The sequence below is a fragment of the Dermochelys coriacea genome, chromosome 1 (genome assembly GCF_009764565.3).
Source record: "Dermochelys coriacea isolate rDerCor1 chromosome 1, rDerCor1.pri.v4, whole genome shotgun sequence".
Classification (NCBI taxonomy): Eukaryota; Metazoa; Chordata; order Testudines; family Dermochelyidae; genus Dermochelys; species Dermochelys coriacea.
The window spans coordinates 6,297,174-6,316,612 of NC_050068.2; the positions used below are offsets into that span (position 1 = coordinate 6,297,174).

General features: G+C 51.0%; 1 protein-coding gene across 1 annotated transcript in view; it reads right to left on the reverse strand.

Moving 5' to 3' along the window:
- XNDC1N (XRCC1 N-terminal domain containing 1, N-terminal like) overlaps window positions 1–19,439 on the reverse strand; it is a 53,878-nt gene that overhangs the window by 5,969 nt on the left and 28,470 nt on the right. The window contains exons 14-22 of the mRNA XM_043503937.1: window positions 17,154–17,206; window positions 13,901–14,512; window positions 6,032–6,313; window positions 5,123–5,326; window positions 4,385–4,669; window positions 3,318–3,370; window positions 2,184–2,276; window positions 1,322–1,514; window positions 225–352 (exon numbers count right to left, since the gene is read on the reverse strand). Of these exons, the coding sequence (XP_043359872.1) occupies window positions 225–352; window positions 1,322–1,514; window positions 2,184–2,276; window positions 3,318–3,370; window positions 4,385–4,669; window positions 5,123–5,326; window positions 6,032–6,313; window positions 13,901–14,512; window positions 17,154–17,206 (1,903 nt within the window). The remainder of the gene's footprint in view (window positions 1–224; window positions 353–1,321; window positions 1,515–2,183; window positions 2,277–3,317; window positions 3,371–4,384; window positions 4,670–5,122; window positions 5,327–6,031; window positions 6,314–13,900; window positions 14,513–17,153; window positions 17,207–19,439) is intronic.

Genomic DNA, 19,439 nt, shown 5'->3' on the forward strand with positions numbered 1-19,439 from the left:
ATGTGGGTTCAAGTCCCTGCTCTACCACAGACTCCCTGTGTTGCCCACGGTCACATAGGGAGTCTCTGGTGGAGTAGGGGACTTGAACTCACTTTGTGCCTCAGTTTCCCACCCATACAATGAGGATTATCCGGGCTCGTGAGGCTGAGCCGACTAACATCTCTGAGGTGCTCGTGTACTAGAGTGACTCGTTGCCATGGCGCGGGCTGCGGAGCTGATGTCACCTGACTGAGTAGAAGAGGGACTTTGGCGTGGGAATGATGTTAAATGGCACAGGCAGCATCAGGCCCTCCCTGAAGTAGGACAGGTGGAGCTTGGAGCGGGCGAACTTCCACTCCACGTCCGCATCACCCTGCAAAGCAAAACGGGGGGGGGGGGGGGGAAAGCAGGTTGTGATCTACACTGGGGCCAATCCCGCCTCCTACATTGGGCGGCCGTCAGAGACCTTTGAGGCCTCGTGTGATCTTCCCCCCTGCCTTCTAGAAGCCCCACGGTCACCCTCATTCCCTCAGAGTACAGCCAGCTGGTCTCATGACTGGCCCTCTCCCCTCCACTTTGGTGCCACATAATGAGTGAAACTGTATTGAACGGCATCGGCACGTGCAGGGGAGAGGGACAATTCACTCACTGGGGAGAGCCGTGGGGCTGAGGCTCTGGGATGGAGGCCAGCTAGGTTCCTGGACACTAGCTGCCCTGCGGGGCAGAACTCATCGAGATCACAGGTGTGGCGCTAGCTGGTGCGACACCTGGGCATCCCCAGCTGGTGGGTGGGGCCTGATCCGCTTAAGGAGAGCGCCCAGGGACCCTTTCCCAGCATGCACCAGCCATTATTCTGCATCCGGGCCAGGCAGGAGCAGGCTTGCTCAGTGACGGTGACAGGAAAGTACCCTCAAGCCAAAGAACACATGCTAGGCCCAGTGGGGAAGCTGGCACCACTGGAAGAGCGAGAGCTGTGCCCAGTGCAAGGTCGTCAGCAGAGGGACTCATACGGACCTGCTGCACAGAGGGGAATTTCACCCTTGTACACGAAGGGCCTCCAGTGCAGGTGTAAAGGAGAAATGCAGCCACTTCTGGGGTGGGGCACAGGAATACGACGGACAACAGGGATTGCATTTTGATGGGGCCTTGGGGGAGGAGGAAGGAGGGAGATTTAGGGGAGGCTGAGTGGAATTGCGCAATTGCTGGTTATTTTAACAGTGCGGGGAGTGCCAGGGAGAAGAGAAGCTGCGCAAGAAGAGGCCTATTCACCACGGGGTCACTCTGCTCCAGGGCGGGCCCCGGGGTGCAGGCGCACTCCGGCGGGGCTCCCAGCGGCCCTCACCTCGATCTTCTGGAAGGAGTTGGTGATCATGGCGATGAGCATGTTGAGAAGGATGATGACCATGACGATAGTGAAGATCCCGTAGAGCGCCCGCCCCACAAACTCCGCCAGGGCATACTGGGGCATGTCCACCACACTGTACTCCTCCATCCCAAACATGGTCCAGAACAGGAACTGGAACGTCTCGTTGAAACTGACAGAAAGGGGGCGGCAAAGAGTGGGGCTTCGTTACAAGCCGGGCGTACCCCACCCTAACAAGTGTGCGAGACAGCCCCAATCCTGACCCCACTGATGTCAGCAGCAGCTCCCCAAGTGATGCAGGATTAGCCTGTGTGTCCACTAGATCTTCCTGGGCAAGTCCTAACTCCTACAGGACCCTTCAGGAGACATCTGCCAGCACGCACCTGGGCCCCCAGGAAGGTTTGCTTGAGATGCAACCTATATTTTCACCCCATTATTCCTCGTTAAATCCCCACCAGCACCCCACACAACCCCGCTCCCTCCCCAAGTGCCCGGACATCCCAAACACTTGATCACATCCCCTCTGAGTCCTCATCACTGTCTTCAGCTCCTTTCATTCTCCCCATAGACCACTCCCCACAGGGTTCCTCGGAATCCCCTTCCACCGATAAACCATGCCTCCCAATTCCACTACAGCTTTCATCAGCAGAGCACCCCACAGTGCTGCCCCTCGGCTCCCCGCTCACGCTACAACCCCCGTTCACGTCGATGGCATGTGCCCAGAGAGGGGCCAGGGATCGCCTGGATAGGGCAGGGACCTTTGACCCTTTCTCTCAGCCTCAGGCATCGCTATGCAAAGCGTCTGGCCCAGCTGGGAGGCCCTGGATGCGTGAAGCCGTACTTCCCCAGCCGCTGGGACTCCTGGTAGTAAACGTAGGTGTTGTTGAGTCCGCACAGGAACGCGGTGAGAATGATCATGAGGATGAACATGAACCTGTGGGGGGAAAAAGCCCAGAGAGGAGATCAGAGAGGCAGGGAGCCACGGGGCCTGACGTAGAGGACCCTAGTCTGATAAGCCCTGTTCATTGTGGGGATGTGTCCAGTGCACAAACCCACCACTGCCCCCACCCCCAGCATCGGCACAATATCAGCCAGCCAGCCAATTACCCCCTCACCTTTGGTACATTGACACTATGAAGACTGTGCCGGCATACATAAGAACGGCCAGACTGGGTCAGACCAAAGGTCCACCTAACCCAGTATCCTGTCTTCCAATGGTGGCCAATGCCAGGTGTCCCAGAGAGAATGAACACAACAGGTAAATCATCCAGTCATCCATCCCCTGTCGCCCATTCCCAGCTTCTGGCAAACAGAGGCTAGAGACACCATCCGTGCCCATCCTGGCTAATAGCCATTGATGGACCTATCCTCCATGAATTTATCTAGTTCCTTTTTGAGCCCTGGTATAGTCTTGGCCTTCACAACTGTTGGAGGGCTTTCCCTTCACCCCCTCCCCTGGTTCTTGTCATGCAGACAGAAAGCAGAAGACCAGAAGTCCGAAGTTCAGACAATACGATGTTTATTGGGGTTAGTTCCAAGCAAGCATGTCCAGAGCTCTACACGCCAGCAGAGCCTTTACCCCGTGTCCCCCTTCCCAGCTCTGACACCGCAGAGCTTTTACCCCGTGTCCCCGTTCCTCCTATTCCCACCTCCTCCTTCTTAGCAAGCCCAAATATACCTGCAGTACACGCCCACAGTCCCACCCCTTACAACTTAGGGTCATGTTCCATTTTGGGTCTGGGATCTTCATCCCGCCCCTTTTGTACCCCATGGCAGGGATAAGAAGGGAGGCTGTGCTCCTGTCAGGGATGGGCGTTTCTTTGGTCTTCTAGGCCAGTGCTTCTCAAGCTATCTGATGTAGGGGACCAGCAATTTTTTTTTTCTAATGTGCGTGTGGACCGGCAGCCGATGGCTCGCAGACTGACACTGGTCCACGCACCACCACTTTCAGTAGCACTGCTCTAGTGTTTTATACCTCCCCACCCCACCCCAAGTCCTTTTGCCCCCCGACTTGTTGCTTGACTTTGCCTTGAGATAGGGGTTGAGGCAATCTTAAAGTGTGCTCTTGAGTAACACTAACTGCTCTTATCTGTTCCCGTTATACTAACAAATCCAGCTGACTAGGCAGAAGCAACATCACAGTGTCTTTGTCCCTTGTTTACACATTTTAGTATAAGAGTATCAAAAAGCCAAACCTAAAATTCTGTCCCAGGCTAACAAACAGACCTATATACTAACAACAACAACAACAACAACATCCTCTAGCAAGCAGTTTCACAAGTTGACTGTGTTGTGTGAAGAAATACTTCCTTTTGTTTTAAACCTGCTTCCTATTCATTTCATTTGGTTGATCCCTAGTTCTTGTGTTATGGGAAAGGGTAAATAACACTTCCTGATTTACTTTCTTCACACCAGTCATGATTGTATAGACCTCTATCATATCCCTGCTTAGTCATCTCTTTTCCAAGCTGAAAAGTCCCAGTCTTATTAATCTCTCCTCATATGGTAGCCATTCCATACCCCTCATCATTTTGGTTGCCCTTTTCTGAATCTTTTCCAATTCTAATATAACTTTTTTGAGATGGGGCGACCACATCTGCACGCAGTATTCAAGAGGTGGGTGTACCATGGATTCATATTAGGACTGTCAAGCAATTAAAAAAAATAGATTGTGATTAATCATGCAATAAAAAAATTGCAATTAACGTTAAACAATAATAGAATCCCGTCAAACAATAATAGAATCCCATTTATTTAAATATTGTGGGTGTTTTCTACATTTTCAAATATATTGATTTCAGTTACAACACAGAACACAAAGTGTACAATGTTCACTTTATATTTATTTTTATTACAAATATTTGCACTGTAAAAAAACAAGAGAAATAGTATTTTTCAATTCACCTCATACAAGTACTGTCGGGCAATCTCTTTATCATGAAAGTTGAACCTACAAATGTAGAATTACGTACAAAAAAAACCCCTGCGTTCAAAAATAAAACCATGTAAAACTTTAGAGCCTACAGGTCTACTCAGTCCTACTTCTTGTTCAGCCAATCGCTCAGATAAGCAAGTTTGTTTACATTTATGGGAAATAATGCTGCCCACTTGGGAGACTCTACCCCCTTGTTGGGTCCCATCGTGGCCTGGAAGGCTGCTTACCCGCGACTTCGGTACAATCCAGTACAGCAAGCACAGAAGGGGCATGGTCAGGAAGATGGAACAGGAGACAAAGAACTTCCAGAGCGTGTTGCTCCCACGCCAGCCTGACAGGTTCCCGCACCAGATGGACGACAGCACTTGTTGGCAGACGGGATGGGCAACAAACTGATCCAGAAGGACAAGAGGGGAGGAAGTCAGTCAGTTGGGAACAAAAATATTTATAACCACTGGTAGCTTTCTGTTGCCCCAGCCCTTTCAGCCCAAAAGGTCCCAAAGCCGCACACAGGCACACTGTCTCTAAGGAGCCTTCACCTACCAGAGACATGCAGCCACCTCTGGGGTGGCACATGGTTTAGCCGCTGCATAGCTGCACCACACAAAAGCTATGGGCATGGAGTGAAGGATGATCCCACATCCAAGTGATATTCAAGGGGGGAATTTAGAGGGGAATGGTGCACCCTGGAACCAGGACTCCAGGGTTCACACCCTGACTCCCAGATGACATCTCATCTGAAAGACTGTGCCTGCAGCACCCCCTAGTCCTCCTCTGGGGTATTGACTCAGTGCTGAGTGCTGCCTAGGGACGCCAAAGCCTCCTAGTCTCCTTCCTGGACTCACCCTCTTCTGGTTGTAGTTGACGGCCAGCCAGAGCCGGGCGAGGTTGGGGATGCCCTCCTCGAAGGCCTGGCTGTCCAGCTTCTCCTCCTCCTCACTGTCCCCCAGGTTGTTCAGCACAGCTGTCACTTCACTCTGGTTACGGCACATCCCCAGCAGCTCGAAGGCAAACTCCTGGCTCAGCAGCTCCAGGGTGAGGTACTCTGGCTGCAGGAGGAAGACAGGTGGGGGGCAAGGGGACAATACCTGAGCAAAGGTCCCATCACCTTCTACATCCCTTTGTCTCTGGTTGGTCACAGCTTTGCCTCCTTTATTCATGCAGGGGGCTGGACTGGGTGACCTCTCAAGGTCCCTTTCAGCCCTACATTTTATGACTGTATGACCATAGTCAATAGGGGCCATTTCTGTGGGGCCCCTCCCATAACAGCACAACAAGGGATGCTCAGAATGAGAGGGCCACACATTTACTTATGTACAATTAACCTGTGGAACTCCCTGCTGCAGGGTGGGAGAGAGGCAAATATCTCAGCCACGTTCAATAGAGGATTCGGCTCCTGTGGATGCCATGATGCACATGTTTGAACATCTCCCTGGAGTAGAATCAGGGGGAAGCAAAAGTCATTCCCCTCCCCCGACCCCAGGTCACACTGGGGAGGGACGATGACTGTGTTAAACCCCCAGGGTCCAAATTCAGAGCTGGTAGAAGCATGTGCAACTCCACTGAAGTCTAGCATGTTGCACCTGCCTATACCAGATGCCTCTCTTCGCTCCCCAGGTCCTGCAGACCTGTCACCCCACAGGAGGTGGAACCCTGTATTCTGAGTGCTGCCCCACAGCTACCCGCAGAACAAGGACAGACAGAGAGTGGAATCAAGACCCCAGCCTCGGCATGGAGACTGCGGAGAGCGTCACCTTGAACTCCTGCTCCTTGCAGGAGAGGCGCTGCAGCTCCCGGCTGAGATTGAAGGCGGTCAGCATGGCATCCTCGCTGGCAATGGAGAGGTAGGCCCGGCTGGCGATGCCCTTGTAGGTGTTGATGCGGAAGAGGGAAAACTTGAGCAGGTCATACTTGCGGCCGTTGCTGCACTCCAGGCAGGTGCAGGAGACCTTGTGCGGCTGGGGGATGGAGTGGCCTTTCCGCACCAGCATGTCCACAATCTCATAGAGGTCCTTCTCGCAGGCCAGGGTGAGCAGCTGTGGGAACATGGTGTATCTGTGAGCTAGTTAAGAATATTTATGAGCTAGTTAAGGTCGCGGTGAACCTTTAATGAACTTTGAGAAAGAGTTACAGGCTGGAACGTGACCCAGGCAAACTGGCAACACCAGACTTTGTTGACAACAGATAGCGGACAGCTGTGCTCCAATCAAGAGGAAGGACGCACGTGTATAGCCCGTGCTGAGGCTGCTCGAACAACGAGATGTCTCCGTGACCGGGTGATGGACTTTGGAGGGGGTTGAAAATATTATGTAAAAGGAGTGTATAAAAGCAATGAGAAAATAACAGATAAACGGCTTAGCTACCAACCATATTGGCTGTTGTGCTTTGTCCGGCTCGCATGAAAACCCCAACAAATGGTGACCCCGACGGGATCCCTTCTGAAAAAGCGAGGATTCTAGCCACGGCAGGAGGCACCGGCTTTTCGGCTCCTGGGCGTCCGAGAGTGACGCAAGTGCGCACAGGTGAGCGGCTTTAAGTAGCAATGGGTACCGCTGTATCAGCTGAAGAGAAAACCGTGCATGAATTTTTACTTCGTATCATAGAGAGACAGGGCAAGAAAGTAACTGCACAATCCTTGTCTCATCTGCTGAAATGGGGACAGAGGAGAGGGTTTCTGAAGAGGCCAAACCATGCTTTTGATGGACAAGTGTGGGAGCGATTGGGACAGGATCTTTGGGACTCTGTTGCCCATGGGAATAAGGAGGCTGTGTCACTTAGCCAGACCTGGCGCAAGGTTAAGAAAGCTATAGCGGTCCTTGTAGCTGAGGCGGAGGTGCAAGCGACGGTTTCTGAGATGTTCCACCCCAAACCTAAGGTTGATCCCCCACAGGTTCTTCCTGTGGGGGCCCGAGACTTTTTCGGTACCCCCGAGATCGTGATTCCTGTGGCTCCCTCTGCGCCTGTCCCGGCGCCAGACCCAAGTACTGTTCCGCTCCCACCAGATGATGTGCCTATGGATGCCACCGAGCATGTCGACCGTTCTTGGATTAGAGATATGCCTACATATGACCCCCACCCTGTCGTTTCAGATACGCTTCAGTGGGATCCGGGGCAGTCAGTGCCCTTTGCAAATACTTCTCCCGCTGTTGTTCCCCAACATGCCTCCCAGCCTGCCTCTCCCGATCTTACTACATTGACTAAATCCGACGCCTTTCTGCAGGAGATGCGCCGGCAGGGCCAGCAGCTGACTGACATGCTTCGGCAGTTGGCCCTTATGGCAGGCGATCCGCCTCCTGGCCCTTCTCAGGTGGCGAAAGTCCTAGGGACTCGGGGTGGTTCGCCCCCCCCGGTCTACTCCTTTGATGAGGAGAAGGAACCCCGAGTTCCCGGGGCAGAAGCGGGGAAAGGGCCCCCCAAATCCGGCGCGACGCTGGCACGGGGTGATAAAGGATGTGATTATCGAAGGGGAGTTTTTCCCTTCGGCGTACCCAATAGTGCTTGAGTCGCCCGTGCTAATTTACCCTGTTACTACGGAGGCCAACGGGCGCCGAAGGTGGGCCCCCCTTGATTGGAAATTGATTAGAGAAGCACAGAAATCCGTTATGGCGTATGGCTTAGATAATCATTATGTCCAATCTCTAATTGAGCAAGTGTTCTCTAGTCAAGTTATGTGTCCTTATGACGCGCAAAAATTTGCAGATATGCTGTTGACCCCGACCCAGTGCCTGCTATGGAAGGATAGCTGGCGTCGCAGGGCTGAGGTGGCGATTCTGCATAATATGGATCAGCCAGACGACAGCCCCTTACGGGCGGTCACCCTAGATGTTTTGATGGGAACTGGGGAATATACCAACCCTCAACTCCAGGCCCGCCTAGACCCTGGCATCCTGCAGCAGGCGCAGGGTCTGGCGTTGGCGGAGTTTAAGGAGGTACCCCAGATGGGGAAACCTTCCCCTCCTTATGCAAAAATTGTTCAGAGCGCGTCGGAGCCGTATTCCGCCTTTTTGGACCGCCTTCGGCAGGCCTTAGAAAGATCCCCTAACTTAACGGAGGACGCCAGAACGGCGGTGGGAATGGATTTAGCAACGCAGAATGCTAACCCTACTTGCCGTCGCATTTTGGCCTCATTGCCAAAAACAGCCTCCTTAATGGAAATGATTGAGGCATGTAACCGTGCCACGGCGGTTGAGGAGGCGCAAAAGGCTGCTATTCATGCGCAGGCCCAAGCGACAGCCTTAGCCGTCGCTCTTAAACCACTCATTGGCCGTGCCCCTGGGGCCCACGGGCCCGTTCGACCCCCAGGTTCGTGTTTTGCCTGCGGGCTCCCCGGCCATATGAAGCGAGATTGTCCCAACAGAAACTACAGCGGTGGGCAACGGGTTGTGCCTTCCGTCTCTTCTCACCCATTTGCTGGCACATGCAATCGCTGTGATAAGTTTGGGCATCGTGCTTCGGAATGCCGTTCTCGCTATAAGAAGGATGGGACCCCCCTACCGGGAAACGGACAGATGAGCGCTCAATGGAGGGGCGCGCGGATACAAATGCCTCCCCCTCGAGCGGCTGTTTGGAACACCTCACAGGAGCCACCGCCGGCAGTGCCGGAGTGGACCTGGCCCTCGCCACTGACACCTCCATAAATGATGAGCAAGTGCATGTTCTCCCGTCCACAGCCACGGGACCCTTGGGATATGGACTAAGTGCCCTGATAATCGGTTGCTCCTCCGCCTCCCGACAGGGTATTTTTGTTCTTCCGGGCCTTGTCGATGCAGATTATACCGGCCCGATAAAGATCATGGTGCGTGTTTTTTGCCCTCCTGTCCTCATTTCAGCAGGCACTCGTATCGCACAATTAATCCCTTTTCAGAGCGCAGTTCCCCATACTAATTCAGTTCATCAAGGCTCTGGTGGTTTTGGGTCTACTGGAATTCCAGAGATCGCTTTTGCAATGAAAATAACTGCCAACAAACCGCTTCGAGCCGTATGTTATAAGGGCCCCGACGGACACTTGCTTTATCATGATGCCCTTTTAGACACCAGGGCCGATGTTACTGTTCTCCCACTCCAGTCATGGCCTTCAAATTGGCCCCTGCAAGAACTTAACACCCCCGTGCGTGGCATCGGGGGAACTCAGAACACCCGTATTAGTACCGAATTGATTGCTGTTACTGATACTCAAAACCCCTCTACTGTTGCGTGGGTACGCCCATATGTTATTGCTACTTCTGTTTGGCTCCTAGGCCGGGATTGTTTGAACCAATGGGGCGTCACGCTACAAAATGAACACCTTTTTGCTTAGCGGCCACTGATGGGCGACCGACCCCTCGACTCGAATGGTTGACCGACTCTCCTGTGTGGGTTGCACAGTGGCCGCTTACAACAGAAAAGCTCACCCATGTTAAAAAACTTGTAAACGAACAAACAGTTATTGGCGGGTCATTTGGAGCCTTCCACTAATCCCTGGAACACTCCTATTTTTACTATTCCCAAAAAATCTGGACAATGGCGCTTATTACAGGACCTCCGTGCGGTCAACGCTGTTATGAAAGACATGAGTGCCTTGCAGCCTGGGCTGCCAACCCCTACCATGATCCCCCACGATTGGCCCCTTCTTATTGTCAATTTGAAAGATTGCTTTTTTACTATTCCCCTACATCCGATGGACCGCGAGAAATTCGCCTTTTCGGTCCCGTCACTGAATAAAGCTGAGCCCGCTAATCGTTTTCAGTGGACCGTACTTCCACAGGGCATGAAAAATTCTCCTACCATTTGCCAGCTTTTTGTGGCCTGGGCCATTGCTCCCCTTCGCCACGCGCACCCTCGCTGGCTTATTTACCATTATATGGATGATCTCCTATTTGCTGGTATTGATTTGTGTCCCGATACAGCTATTCAAGAAATTCGATCCACCCTCCAGGCGGCTGACCTTGTAGTTGCCCCTGATAAAATTCAGCAGAGTTCCCCTTTTCAATACTTGGGCATGGAAATTACTGATGCCGTTGTGCGGCCCCAAAAACTTACCTTTCATACTGATATCCGCTCCCTTTACGATGTACAGCGTTTGCTTGGAGATCTCCAGTGGGTCCGCTCTATATGCGGTATTACTAATGATGATTTGCAACCCCCTTTTAGTCTGCTTCAAGGCGGACAAACTCCTACCGATCCCCGTTCCCTTTCTCCGGCTCATATTGTGGCCCTTCAAAAAATCGCAGATAAGGTTGCGTGTCGATATTCTGGCCATATTGCTCCTGATCTCCCCTTTTGTATTGCCCTACTCTCCCACGATACCTCCCTGGAGGCCCTTTTATTTCAGTGGGACCCCAGTCTCTCTGATCCTCTCATTGTGATAGAATGGATCTTCCCGCCCTCACGTTACCCCTGTACAATCACCACTCATGTCGATGCTATTGCCCGGCTTCTCATAAATGCTCGAGACCGCTTGGTGTCCCTCGTGGGTTGTGACCCGTTCATTATTTATCTCCCCTATGATTCCCGCACCCTTACTCGTTTACTTGCGGAATCTTTGCCTTTTGCGTTGGCCCTCTTAAATTATGCTGGCCGTCTGGATAATCATTACCCCCCGCACCGTCTTTTCTCTGCTCCCCTTCCGTTGGAACGTCTGCTGCTCCTTTCTCTGGCACCTCTCTCTGGCCTTACGGTCTTTACTGACGCCAGTGGCCGCGTTGCCCGTGCCAGCCTTTTTTGGCGTAGTGCTGACCGCTGGTGCCATGAGGCCGTTGTGGCAGAAGGTTCTGTCCAAGTTCTCGAATTTTGTGCTGTTATTCGTGCTTATGAAAAATGGCCTACCACACCTCCTAATATTGTTACTGATTCACTGTATGTTGTTGGGGTGGTATGCCAGATGGAACGTGCCTTTCTTCGCCGCATTCCTAATCCTGTCCTCTGGCATGCCTTTTTACGATTATGGCACCTCCTTAATGCTCGTTTGGTCCCCTATTTTATTATGCATATCCGTAGCCATTCCGGTCTTCCTGGGCTCCTTGCGGAGGGTAACGCGCGAGCCAATGCGTTTGTTAATCCCCCACAATTATATGCTCAGCTTCCTAACTCCTTTGCTCAGGCTCGCCTTTCCCATGACTTTTTTCACCAATCTGCACGCGCTCTTGCGCGTCAGTTTCGATTACCCCTTGCAGACACCCGTGCGATTGTTGCCTCTTGTTCAGATTGTCAGAGGCATTCTCTACCCCTTTCTTTCGGTGTTAATCCTCGCGGTCTTGCCTCCCTTCAGCTCTGGCAGACTGACATTACCATTTTCCCTGAATTTGGCCGCCTTCGCTCCGTTCATGTGTCTATTGACACTTTTTCCGGCTATGTCTGGGCTACTGCCCTTTCTTCAACCGGCACTCATGATGTTATTCGCCACTGGCAAAGTTGCTTTGCCGCTATGGGCGTTCCGGCCACCATTAAAACTGATAATGGTGCCGGTTACGTATCCCACTGTACGGCTCATTTCCTTGCTCGTTGGGGTGTATCCCATATCACCGGGGTTCCCGGTAATTCCACGGGTCAAGCTATTATTGAACGTACTCATGCTTCCCTTAAATCTTTATTACTTAAACAAAAAGGGGGAGTAACCCCTGACCCATATCCAGATGCACTTGAGCATACCCCGCAGGCCCGTCTGTTAAAGGCATTATATGTTTTAAATTGGTTACAGCCTGGCCAACATGACGCACCCCCTGCGTTCCGGCACCTCTTTGGGTTGACCCGGGACGAACAAATCGCCCGGCCCCAAATGCGCTGGTTTCACTATCGCCAACAGATGTGCAAAGGGCCGGTGGAATTGTTAACCTGGGGAAGGGGATATGCTTGTGTTTCTACTGATGCAGGTCCCCGGTGGATCCCGGCCAAGTGGGTACGTCCGTGGCTACAGCAACCTCGCTCGCCCTTGAACCCGGTGCCTGGAGAACAAGATCCCGCGCTTGGAGAGGAAGCATTAGAGGAGGTTGAGCTTGTGGCCATATCCTGTTTATTTCCAGAATGAGGATGTGGGTTGCCAAAATTGTTATAGTATTATTGCTTGGGTTGCAAGGGGGGCTCCTTGTACCCCTACACGTGCGAATGACGTATAACCTATGGGTACGTCTAGCATTGATAGCCAACGTCACACACTTTTGTTTGTCTGATTCTGTGGCAGCCGGGGAACTACTGGGCACTTGTCTTGTGCCCATATGTCATCATCCTGAAGAAACTGGCAGTCACACCATGCTTGTAGCTTATGCCAATTTGTCTTCACAGTATTCAACTATGGCAAATTGGGGCCCCGCCAATTATTCCTTGCCCCCTGGGGCCCTATCCTTACATACCCCGTATCCAGCAGGGGCGAATAGTGTAACGTGTGCGCGAGTGGTTGATTGCACACGCGCAAAAGTACCCTTGGGCTGCCAAACAGTAAGCGCCCCCTTTTTGAATTGTACTAATGCGGTTAATGTTTCTTTTAATTATGGACATATTATTTTGCTGTCTGGTTGGTTTTTTACCTGCAGCGCACGGACTTTCAGTTATATTCCTGCTAACTTAAGTCATAATACTTTATGCTGCCTTAGCCGAATGACTCTTTTGTTGCCTGGAAAGAATCAGCAGCGAAGTCGGCGGAGTGCGACCCTGCAAGACACGTGTTCTGCCGATGTTACCTTATATAGTCACTCGGAATATTTGGCTTTGATGAATGCCGTTGCAGGCATTCCTGGCTTTTCAACTTATTACACGGTACAAACCTTGAATGCATTAGCTTGTTTTGCTGTTAAAGCGCTTAATGCTACTTCACAGGCTATTGCTCTTTTGAATAGGGAACAACAGGACTTGAGAGATGCCATTTTAGATAATCGAGCTGCGATTGATTTTCTATTGCTTAAGCATCATATGGGATGTGAATCTTTTAAACATATGTGTTGTTTTAATCTTACGGATAATAGCCGATCCATTGAGGAGCGCCTGGATGAGTTGACTTCTCTCACTGAGCACATCCGTCAAGATACCGGGTTTGCGGGATTTTGGAACTGGCTTACAGGGTGGTTGCCTTCTTTGGGGTGGCTTCGGCAATTATTTGGAATTATAGTTTTTGTATGTATTGGTCTTATTTGCCTTTGTTGCTGTCTGCAATGTCTCCCCTCCTTGTTTGATATATTCCGTAAAATGCATCGCTCCGCCCCCATTAGGTCACCCCTGTTAATGAACGAGAATTGGATGGAACTACGCAAGTGACCGGTGGTCCGTGTATCATGTGATAAAAAGGGGGGAGATGTGGGAACATGGTGTATCTGTGAGCTAGTTAAGAATATTTATGAGCTAGTTAAGGTCGCGGTGAACCATTAATGAACTTTGAGAAAGAATTACAGGCTGGAACGTGACCCAGGCAAACTGGCAACACCAGACTTTGTTGACAACAGATTGCTCCAATCAAGAGGAAGGATGCACGTGTATAGCCCGTGCTGAGGCTGCTCGAACAACGAGATGTCTCCGTGACCGGGTGATGGACTTTGGAGGGGGTTGAAAATATTATGTAAAAGGAGTGTATAAAAGCAATGAGAAAATAACAGATAAACGGCTTAGCTACCAACCATATTGGCTGTTGTGCTTTGTCCGGCTCGCATGAAAACCCCAACAAGCGGCGTCACGCCGGGGGCGAAGCGGGCATTGTCGATGGAGTGGTCGAAGAAGGCCAGGGAGAAGGATTTGATGTCCATCTTGATGTTCTTCTCCTGGTCCAACCGCTCCAGCAGCATCTTCACCACCTGGGGCTGGTTGGTGTCCACGGCGACCAGCAGGGCCTCATGGATCTGGCGGAAGTTGAACTTAACATAGCGCAGCAGGGCCCTGGTGATCTCCCCACCACCCGTGCGGATGGCCAGGTTGCGGGCTTCCCGCCACGCACGGTCCTCGCCATCAGCCTGCTGCTGCAGGATCCCGTCACTCCCCTGCAGCAGCTGTTGCACCTGCAACAGGTCCCCATCCTGGAGGGCGTCGAGGAGCTCACTGGGAAACTTCAGCTTCTTGTTGACTATCTCCCTCCAGCTGGGTTGCTGCGAGGGGCAGAGACTTAGCAGGGCACAGTGGTGGGCAAGCCTCTGTGTAACCCCCAGCTGGAGCCAGGGCTGAGGACCTGGCAGGCTCACAGAAAACAGCACACCAGCTCCTTGGAAAGGAGTCCGCAAGCTGCTGGAGCCCTGGCTAGAGCTGGGGCTTCGGGCTGCCTGAAAATGGCAAGCTCCTTTTTGCTGAGCAGCTGAGCAAAACTGATGGTCTCATCAGTTTCACACGTGCTAGTCAATAGCAGCCACTGAGGGTCAATTTCACATGCCCTTTCACAAACGCCATAAGAAAAGCAGTACTTGTGGCACCTTAGAGACTAACAAATTTATTAGAGCATAAGCTTTCGTGAGCTACAGCTCACTTCATCGGATGCATTTGGTGGAAAAAACAGAGGGGAGATTTATATACACACACAGAGAACATGAAACAATGGGTTTATCATACACACTGTAACTTCAGTACCCAATCAGAACTAACTAACTCAGCTCGGTAATCGAACATTTGCAAGGAACTAGTTGCAAAGGAGCTCTGGCTTGAAAACAATTCAGCCTGTCACATTGGCTAGGTGATCAGAGAAGTCAGGAGAGCTAGGTTCAGTTCCCAGCTCTGCATTTGACTCACTAGGTGTTGGGCAAGTCATGTCCCTGCTCTGTGCCTCAGTTTCTCCACCTGTAAAAAGGGGGAAATGAAACGCAGAGAATGTCAGAGATCTAAATGGGCTATAGTAGCGCTACACAGAAATGTGGCATGGGGAGATCATTGTAATTAACTCAGCCTTTAAGGCCAGAAGGAATCACTATGATCATCTATTCTGACCTCCTGCACATCACAAGCCACAGAACCGCACCCACTCCTGTAATAGACCCCAAACTCTGGCTCAGTTACTGACATCCTCAAATCATGGTTTAAATACTTCAAGTTACAGAGAATCCACCATTTACACTAGTTCAAACCAGCAAGTGACCCCTGCCCCATGCTGCAGAGAAAGGCAAAACCCCCCCAGGATGTCTGCCAATCTGACCTGGGGGGAAAATCCTTCCTGAGCCCAAATATGGGGATCAGTTAAACTCTGAGCATATGGGCAAGACCCACCAGCCAGACACCTGGGAAAGAATTCTCTGTAGTAATTCAGAGCCCTCCCCATCTAGTGTCCCATCACCAACAGTTGGGGATGTTTGCTACTAGCAGTCACAGATGGCTCATGTGCCAATGAAGGCAATCTCATCAGACCATCCCCTCCATAAACTTCTCATAGCCCAGAACCTCAGTATACCTCATCTCAGTCACTTGCACATGACACACAAGCAGGTCAGTGGGGAAGGACAGAGGTACAGTCTGGGATTGCAATAATTCCATGTTCAGGCGGGCAGCTGCTCAGATGGCTAAGCTGTTGCATCATTACCTATCGCACAAACATACAGCGAGAAGTAGCTTTCCCGTTAATCCCAGAGTTTCTGCAGTAGCCTCTGCTTCTTTTGAGTGTGACTGATTAATATCTTCACCTCCAAGGTTTGGTTATTAACAGTAACTAAATACACAGGACAAAACATATTTATTTTATATTTCTATAGATGCTCCTGTCCAGATGGACTCCAAAGCACCTTGATGTGGAACATACAGCACCACTAAAATGCAGCCACTTCTGGGGTGGAGGGAAGCAGCTGAGGAGAGCACAGTAAAAATGTGTGCATTGCAGGGTGGGGGATATTTTGGATAAGGGTTCCTGAGCAAATCCCCACCACATACAAGCATGAATTCAAAGCATGTTAAAAATATCAAATCCTTAAAACTCACTCCAGGCCTGGGCAGTAGTTCACTGGCCCCATTTGAGAGATGGGGAGATCGAGGCGCAAGAGAGGCAAATGATTTAGCAGCAGAGATGGGATTAGAAGGCAAGAGTTCCTAGCTCCCAGATCAACTGACTGCACCTCCCTCCCCTTGTGTCCTTAACACCGTGGTGGAACCGGCAGGATCCAGCCACACACTGTGCACTGCCTGTCCCTTGGAAGGATGAAGGGCTGAGCCAGCTGTGATATGATTCAACCCAGGGATTTGAGGGGCCAGACCACGCCTGCTGCAACTCCATTGATGGCTTGGTCTCGTGCGGTCTCAGACTTGGTGCAGAAACCATCGCCTATCCCGGCATCATCCATGCCTCTCTCTTGCCCCACTCAATCTTTTAAATGCCCAAGAGCGCTTCTCTAAATGAACCCCAGGGGAAGGCGAGAGTGCAGGGCAGGGGAACTCAGGATATAACAGGGAGGAGAGGTGGTCCTGGCTGCCCAGCCAACTGCATTCCCCCCATGCCCAGTCCGATTGATCCCTTTGTGCTTCCCAATCCTTTTCCAACTCTCCTGCATGCCTGCCCAGGTCTAAAGTAGGCCCGGCGCAGCTCTGAACAGCCCATCAGCTTTTACCAACTCCTCGCCCCAGGGTTCTCCGGCTCCAGTTCCTAGGTCACTGGCCGCTCCATGGAGCCCTACACGGAGCTCTACAGTCAGCTGTGGGGAAAGCAGAGGGACCCAGGAGAGGGCCTCTCACAAAGCACTCTGAAGATCAGTGGCTGAGAAGCCCCTTAGTGCACGGTCTGTGTGTGCCACCCTCGCACATAGACAGGGCGAGACCTGAGCCAAGGACCCTCTCTGAGGAGCAGCCCCTCTCTTAAGTGACCAGCACCATGCTGTTCAACCTTCCTACTGGACAACCAATTTTCCCTGCTCCTCCTCAGAGCATTATCCCACGGGGCACCGTGTGGCCCTAACGCTGTGTACAGGACAGGCAGGGCGGGTCGGGCAAGGCTGTTACAGAGAGAACTCTGTTACTCACCATGACGCTCTCCATGGCCAGCAGACCACTCCTCTGTGCCGGTCGCTCCTTGCCTAGAAGCAGCCAGCTGGAGAGAGGGTGGAGGATGCTCGGGGACCAGATCACCCGTGGGAGAAGCTTTGGTTTAGAGCCATTGCCCAAGGCCATTCACATCCACAAAATGAAGTCCCGAACTGTGCCACCTCTCAACCCAGGAAGCTCCAATTCCAGCCCTTTTCCCTCCACCTGGGCAGCAGCTGGCATCTTATTTCCTCCCTCCGTTCACCCTCCAGCGCTCTAGGAAGAGATGCAGTCTTGTTTGTCCCTGGCATGGGTATGACCAGGTTTCGACCAGAGGACGAAATTAACAAGGACAGCAGCAACCGCCCTCCCACGCTGCTGTGGGGAAACTACAGGTGTTTTTCTCTGGTTGTTTTTCTTTCCTCTGTCTGTCAGTCACTTTCTCTCCATCCCATTTCACACCCTAATCCTTTCCCTGCAGCAAATGATCCCCTTGCTTAGATGCAACAGACCTCTCTGGAGACTATCAAGAGGATGGGTTTGGCTGCTGGAGTACATCCCTCACATTCAGTATCTGAGTTTATCTCGGATTCCTAGACCAGAAGGGACCATTGTGATCACCTTGTCTGACCAGCACAGGCCAGAAAACTGCCTCACAATAATTCCTAGAGCAGAGCTTTTAGAAAAACAACCACTATTAATTTAAAAATCATCAGTGATGGAGAAGCCACCCTGACCCTGGGTAAATTGTTCCAATACTCTCACTGTTAAAAATTCACGCCTTATTTCCAGTCTGAATTCGTCTAGCTTCCACTTCCAGCCATTGGATCATATTAGACCTTAAGCTGCTGCCAGAGTGAAGAGCCCATTATTAAATATTTGTTCCCCAGGTAGGTACTTATAGATTGTGATCAAGTCGCCCCTTAACCTTCTCTTAGTTGAGCTAAATAGACACAAGGAGTTCAGTCTATCAGTATCAAGCAGGTTTTCTAATCCTTTAATCATTCTTGTGGCTCTTCTCTGGACCCTCTCCAATGTAGCAACATCTTTCTTGAATTGGGGGCACCAGAACCAGACACAGGGTTCCAGCAGTGCTCACACAAGTGCCAACCACAGAAGTAAAATAACCTCTCTTCTCCTACTCGAGATTCCCCTGGTTATACATCCTAGGGATTGCATTAGCCTTTCAGGCCACATCATCGCACTGGGTCCTCATGTTCAGCTGATTATCCACTATGACCCCCAAATCTTTTTCAGAGTCACTGCTTCCCTGGATAGAGTCCCTCAGCCTGGAAGTACGGCCTGCATGCTTTCTTTCTAAATGGAGACATTTACATGTAGCTTTATTAAATAAACAGATTGTTTGCTTGTGCCCAGTTTACCAAGCGATCCAGATGTCTCTGTATGAGTGACCTGTCCTCTGATTTACCACGCCTCCAATTTGTGGGTCATCTGCAATTTTATCAGTGATGATTTTGTGTTTTCTTCTAGGTCATTGATAAAAATCTTGAATCACGTAGGGCCAAGAACCAATGGCAGGGGGCTTCCAGCAGAAACACACCTGTTTGAGGAGTCCCCATTTACAATTACATTGAGACTTAGCAGCTAGCCAACTTTTAATCCATTGAACGTGGGCCACATTCATTTTATAGCAATTTTTTTCAATCAAAATGTCATGTGGTACCAAGTCAAATGCCTTACAGAAGTATATTACATCAACGCTGTTGATTACCTTTATCAACCAAACTTGCAGTCTCCTAAAAAACAAGATAAAGTTAGCTTAAATCTATTGTTCATACACCTATGTTGATTTGCATTCATTATATTACCCTCCTTTAATTCTTTATTAATCGAGTCCCATATCAGCTGGTCCACTTTTTCCCCAGGACTTATGTCAGGCTGACAGGCCTATAATTACCCAGGTTATCCCATTCACCCTTTTTAAATATTGGCCCAACATTCGCTTTCGTGCAGTCCCCTGGAACTTCCCCAGTGCTCCAAGACTTATTGAAAAATCAGCATTAATGGCCCAGGGAGCTCCTCCCTGATTGAAGGACTTCATTCTTACTAGGATCACGTCTCCCCTTGCTGCCTGCAGCCCCCTCCGCTCTGATCTCTCCAGGTCTCTTTAGTTTGGGTTCTGGACACCTGCACCTTTGCTCCCACCTTGTGATTTTGTAACATCTGCAAATATGATCGTGGTTGGATTGATGCCAAAGAACGGCTGACAGATGTGAAGCAGTTGCTCAGCAATCAGAGATGCGCTTGGTTATCTTCGTTTAGTCT